The sequence below is a fragment of the Mycetomoellerius zeteki genome, unplaced genomic scaffold (assembly GCF_001594055.1).
Source record: "Mycetomoellerius zeteki isolate Tzet28-1 unplaced genomic scaffold, Tzet1.0 scaffold119, whole genome shotgun sequence".
Taxonomy (NCBI): Eukaryota; Metazoa; Arthropoda; class Insecta; order Hymenoptera; family Formicidae; genus Mycetomoellerius; species Mycetomoellerius zeteki.
This window is the reverse complement of record NW_017256116.1, coordinates 955918-961730: the sequence shown is the minus strand read 5'-3', so window position 1 is coordinate 961730 and position 5813 is coordinate 955918. Positions and strand designations below refer to the sequence as shown.

The following is a 5813-nucleotide window of genomic DNA, read 5'->3' as shown; positions in this document are numbered from 1 at the left end:
ATTCCATATTCAGCCAATCAAAAATTAGCCCATCTATGCCAGTCTCTTATGCGGGGTCTACAATAGAAGTCGTAGCGGTCGCAAGGTCTTAAGTCGTAGAAAATTGACCAATCACAGTTGATTATTCTTCTCATATTCGACTGTGATTGGTCAATTTTCTACGACTTAAGACCCTACGACTGCTACGACTTCTATCGTAGACCCCGCATTATTATAGTGTCTCTAGGAATAGGGAACAGGCAACAGAATTAAGCTGGAAACACAATAGACACAGGCAACAGGGAATAACGAGCCGTCCAATCAGAGCTCTGGAGTATAAGTTCGATATTATACCCCAGAGCTGTGATTGGGGGGACTGCTCGTTATTCCCTGTTGCCTGTGCCTATTGCCTGTGTCTATTGTGTTTAAGACTTAATGCTGACTTTTCATATGCAGCACGCTGCGGCAGCAATACGTTGCTATTGGCACGGACGAGATACTATTAAAGACCGTCAATCCTGAACGAATTTTCGGAGTTCTTTTTTTAACCAATAGCTATGAATATCATAAATAAAATATCATAAAACACAGCGACGTCAGCGACGCGTTCGATCTGGAAGTTGCTCAAGTAGCCATTTTCAAATGTGAAAACAGTCCTTTACACAACAAGTGTTTCTGCATTTTTTATTGATATGTAAATTGCTTTATGTGACCTATCATATTTTTGTCGTTAAAAAAGGGAGATGTTTCTTTCCTATCATTCCTAAAAATATATCTGCATGAAACGACTTTCCACTGAATCGTACATAAAATCATTTCGAATTAGGTCAGATCAGGTACTCAAATGCGTCGTTGGCACGAACAGAATTTTCGCAGGTGGATTGAAAATGTAAATTCGAATATAAAGGAGAGTGTGTTCCCTTATGCCCTTATCCTCGACAAGTGTAATAAGTACTAGCATTTGATTTAGGCCGATCGAGCAGTTTGCTATGCGTTTACTTCGAGATTTAGCAACGAGGACGAATTTAACCTCCCAATCTAGGTGGCTCGTGTTCGAAAATTCAATTCAATTGTGATTTCCCGTTATCGCCATATGGTGATTGTTGGCAGCACGAAGTATCTTTGATTGTGTAAGATTTTTTTATTTCAACACGACACGATGGCACCGCAATTGCAGATTTTGTCCAACATTCTGCAGGTAAATGTAGTCGAGCACATTTGCATCAATAATGATACGAAAACATAATATATATTTTTTTTCATATTTTTTTCTCAAGTTTTTATGATCACTTGTAATATATTTCTTGCAAGGAACAGCATTTTGCGGATATATCCTTTTTATTTTAAATTTATTATTTAAGACAAGTGCTACGTTTCTATTTATTTAACAAATGAGATATATTTAGTAATGCCAATGTATATATTTAGTATTTAAATAAAATAATATTTTTAGCGATTAGAAAACCTAGAAACCGCAACGACTGGCTATCTTTATGGTATTATGTACAACGATACTCTTATAGTTCTAACATTCAGTATAAGTTCGTGTAATAGTGAAGATAACAACCTAACAGATTATACAGCACTGCAGTTGAATTTACCTGCAGATATATATTTCTGTGGCATATTACATATTGGTGAATGTGAAGAAATAAATACTGATATTTTCAAGGTAATTACAAATTATATATTTGTTATTTATCTATCTATCTTATTCCATTCATTCTTACATTGCATTTGTTTGTTTAGGATATTGATATTACAGATAATCCATTACTTTTAAAATATTCACGCAATACGTTGGATATACAAGCATATTTTTATGTCCATCAAAAACTAGAAGCTATAAATAATCTTAGTATTATTAGCGAAGATGATCTTTCTCGACAATTTGTATATATTAGATTACAAGCGACTCTACCATTGATTGCTCAGGATGGGAATGTATCGGAAGCTTTGCAGGAGTCACGAAAAAATGTGAGATTTCCCTTTTGATCGACATTTTTACGTCACATATTTTGTCTTGTATATGCTGTATATGTATCATATAATTTTGCACTGTAGATTGCATCTGGAAAAATAGGAATACATTTTCCTTTGAACGATGTATACCTCTTCAGAACTGATGACAATTTAAAAGATATAATGTTAAAAGATATTTTATCTTTGTCCGAAGACCAGGAGAAATTTTCAACTGGATCAAGTAATGTAAATTATAATACTGGGCCTGTGGTATGTGCCTTTAGCTAAAATTCATATATACTACTTTATACAGAAATTATATCCGAGTATTTTTATATATTTTGTTAATTTTCAGAAAATTATACATGCAAACATGTTATTAAAGATGTCAAGCGAGAAAAATTCTGAAGAATCTGTTAAATATGCTCCTGTTTTGCAATACATAAAAAGTGAGTACTACAGAAAAGTATTTTATTTCATTGAATCAATAATGTTTCTAATTTATCATATATTATGTTTGTTATGTTGTAGAATCCTTCAATAGTTCAGAATGCAATTTACACATCAATGCATTATCATTGGTGAATTTGAATGTAAAATCAGCTGAATTACACGCGATTTTAGTGGAATCCACTTGCCGAAATATTAGATTAATTGAAATGCAACAAGAAAATCAGTCTGAAGTTACACAACTATCTGAAATCATGCATTTTAAACCTCAGAGTTGTGGACATTTATTTACAGTAGTATATCCTGGCAATTCTACTAATGATACTACAAGTAAGATCTTGTACCTTGATTACTTATTGTTTATTACTTGATTTATTTATTGTTAATCATGCAATAAATTCTATTACTATTGTATCATTCATATATCCTGTATCGTCATTACATAATTAACATTACCGAATTTGTTATCATAGTAATATATGTGTCATCTATTTGCTTTTATACAGACCAGTCATATAATTTCAGTGGAATATCGTAAGGCTTTACACAAGGCTTTAGCATTAGATTTGACTAGACCCCATTTTCGACAAGGAAATGCCATCAAATTTGACACACAGGCAAATGAGATACTTGTAAATCCTCATCAGGCTCTTTTAAATAAAGGTATTTTAAGTAAAGGTTCATTTATATACTCCCAAATTTATCAATGTTTGTTTATCAATTATTGTAATATTTTATTGTCTTAATCAGGTATTACAGGAAAAATCAGTATTGTGGATGGTTTGTATTCATATCACCACTATATGCAAGATAATTTTGATGATAATGGATGGGGATGTGCTTATAGATCTCTCCAAACCATCATTTCGTGGTACAGGTATTAAAAGATCAAAGATAACCAGAGATTATGCATGCAATGTTGAAATATTGTGTACTGCAGTATATGTACACATGAATAAATTGCAATCTGCTATAGATTACAGGGTTATAGTGAAGTACCAATACCATCTCATCGCAAAATACAACAATGTTTAATTGATATAGGCGATAAGTCTTTCGACTTTCTTGGTAGTAAACAATGGATTGGTTCAACTGAAGTAAGTTTTGTACTGCAGACTCTCCTTAATACAGATGTCAAGATACTTCGTGCATCAAGTGGAGAAGAGATGTTAGCCTTAATTCCACAACTTGCAAATCATTTTGATATACAGGGTACACCTGTTATGATTGGTAAGTTTTAATTGTTCTTTAATTTCTTCATATTCTACCAACAATTAAAATTAGATATCTAAAATATTGAAATATTAAATATTAACTTTCTGTTTTTTTTTTATTTTATAGGTGGAGGACTATTAGCTCATACAATTCTAGGAGTTAGTTACCATGAACATTCTGGAGAGGGAAAATTCTTGATTTTAGATCCACACTATACAGGCGGAGAACACTTGCCTACCATAATAAATAAGGGTTGGTGTGGCTGGAAAACAAAAGATTTTTGGAAAAAGGATTCATTTTACAATATGTGCCTTCCACAAAGACCTACAGCCTTCTGATATTAAATACATTGCATTGTACAGAATTTAATTTTCTAAATATAATCAAAATAAAATTCTCTGTTATATATTCACGCATTATAAATGCACATATGTATATGTATAGAATAATTTTTGCAATGTATTGCATCACTGCAATGTTTATAATATTTTTATTTTACTTGTGCAATATATGCCACAACAGAGAATGAAAACAATTTATATATATCAACATACTTTTATTTCGAAATAATAAATTTAATTAAGATGCTTGTAATGAACTTCTAATGAGTGAATATTTATTGGGGATGTAGTATTGAAAAGTATTTTCTTATTGTTGTAATATATAATTTTATTGTACATTCATAAATATTAAATTAAAAATGTAATATTGAGATTTAATATCCATGATTATAAATCTTCTATTACAATATAATTCATTATATAGATATAAAAATAATATACCTTAACGGTATACTCTGAAAATTTTACTTTCCTATAGAGTTTTGTATTAACTGTGCAAAACGATTTGTAACAAAGAGGGAAACGTCTATAAATCTATCGACGCAATTGTTTATGCACGTTTCTGTACGGCCATCCAATTTACTTCCTGGCTTATCAACGCATTTGTCCCAACAAAAATCGTTGAACTCGTGAATCTAAGCAAATTTAAAAACTCATGAAACTTTTACAAATAAACAAAAATTTTTTTTCTACGTAGATTGGCAAACATTTCTCAAGAATATGAGTGCGTTCCGTTTTTATGCCTACATGCTGTAATATCAGTTCATTCTTGTTGTCTATCAAATATTAAACAAGGACAAATGATGCTTGTAAGCGCAAAACGGAACGCATTCTATGCGTGAAATAATATTGAAATAATTTGAGAAAGCAGTTTAGATTCAATTTAATAAAAGTTTATCTGCTAAAATGTCTCACCTGTGCAGTGAATTGTGCTTTTTGCTTCTCGACCATTAGAAGCTCCTCTAATTCGGGATCGATTCCTTTATTGTCCTTGTCAGAATAGGAGCCGTTGTCAAATAGATCTGACATGTTTTAAAATTGCGATAAAGTCGGTTTGCAAAATCTTATTGTAAAAATATAGACTTTCCTAAATTTTACACGTGGTACTCAAGGGCTCGTTACGTCAACGCTAAGCTAGAGACTGCTGGAGACTGCTTTTGAGACTCTCTAATCACGTTTGGCCACTTTCTTCCCGATTTGTGATTGGTCCGACATACATGATTGGTCCGACGTACATGATTGGTCCGACTATTAGCTCCTTGGGGCTTATTATGGTTCCTTGTGACGAAGTAAAAATTACAAAAGCGATTGAATTTACTAGAATATTTATAACTTCATTGGTTAACTTCTAGTGAATTTGATCATTTTTGTAATTTTCACTTCCCGTCACAAAAACCGTAATAAGCTCCCTGGGGTGCGTTCAGAATGAAAATTTTTCATCCGGACAAGGGTGTCCATGGGTAATGTGACGTCACACACTTGGACATCCCTCTATGCAACAAGATATATTGTTATTTAATAACTTTTCACCTAGAATATTATAATATTTATAATAAAATAAGATTATATTAATATTCGAATGTATTTAAAATATATCTATTCTGATTACACAGGTCTACAAAAAAGGGGGTCTTGGATGTTGTCGGGAAGCTGTGGGTCATTTCCGAAGTAATTTTCTGCGTAGAATCCGAATCTGAAACCAGAATTGGCCCATCACGTCAGGATTTTGAGATATTAGGGGATATATACTCGAAAAATGCGTTTTTATGCTACTTTAGAGGTTATGTACAGGACGCAACCAATTTTTTGGGTCTTTTGTGCTATTTGCATCATTTAGTAATATTCTTACCCTTCAAAATGAGATAT

General features: G+C 32.2%; 2 protein-coding genes across 4 annotated transcripts; one reads left to right on the top strand and one right to left on the bottom strand.

Annotated features, from left to right (window-relative positions):
* The first annotated feature begins 654 nt into the window (after positions 1-654).
* On the top strand, positions 655-3953 carry Ufsp2 (UFM1 specific peptidase 2). Of its 3 annotated transcripts, none has more exons than XM_018459039.1 (11): positions 655-673; positions 950-1177; positions 1433-1651; positions 1729-1956; positions 2044-2211; positions 2297-2390; positions 2473-2721; positions 2917-3054; positions 3142-3268; positions 3368-3621; positions 3733-3944. In XM_018459039.1, the coding sequence occupies exons 2-11, from the start codon at positions 1139-1141 to the stop codon at positions 3942-3944; spliced, it is 1728 nt and encodes a 575-aa protein (XP_018314541.1). In that variant the 5' UTR covers positions 655-673; positions 950-1138. The 3 variants fall into 3 exon arrangements, with proteins under 3 accessions (XP_018314541.1, XP_018314532.1, XP_018314521.1); XM_018459030.1 differs by lacking the exon at positions 655-673 and adding an exon at positions 693-868; XM_018459019.1 differs by lacking the exon at positions 655-673 and having other exon boundaries at positions 693-1177; positions 3733-3953.
* Positions 3954-4394: 441 nt separating this feature from the next.
* Tim8 (translocase of inner membrane 8) lies at positions 4395-5101 on the bottom strand. Its single transcript, XM_018459322.1, has 2 exons — positions 4863-5101; positions 4395-4582 (listed from the first exon to the last, which is right to left on the bottom strand). The coding sequence occupies exons 1-2, from the start codon at positions 4974-4976 to the stop codon at positions 4412-4414; spliced, it is 285 nt and encodes a 94-aa protein (XP_018314824.1). The 5' UTR covers positions 4977-5101; the 3' UTR covers positions 4395-4411.
* Between the last annotated feature and the right edge of the window lie 712 nt (positions 5102-5813).

Excerpts from the sequence above, each read along its gene's own strand:
- Tim8 (XM_018459322.1), bottom strand. The coding sequence starts at position 4,976 with ATGTCAGATCTATTTGACAACGGCTCCTATTCTGACAAGGACAATAAA. Across the intron at positions 4,583-4,862 it reads AAGCACAATTCACTGCACAG|ATTCACGAGTTCAACGATTT; the intron begins GTGAGACATTTT and ends AAATTTGCTTAG.
- Ufsp2 (XM_018459019.1), top strand. The coding sequence starts at position 1,139 with ATGGCACCGCAATTGCAGATTTTGTCCAACATTCTGCAG. Across the intron at positions 1,178-1,432 it reads TTTTGTCCAACATTCTGCAG|CGATTAGAAAACCTAGAAAC; the intron begins GTAAATGTAGTC and ends TAATATTTTTAG. Across the intron at positions 1,957-2,043 it reads TGCAGGAGTCACGAAAAAAT|ATTGCATCTGGAAAAATAGG; the intron begins GTGAGATTTCCC and ends TTTGCACTGTAG.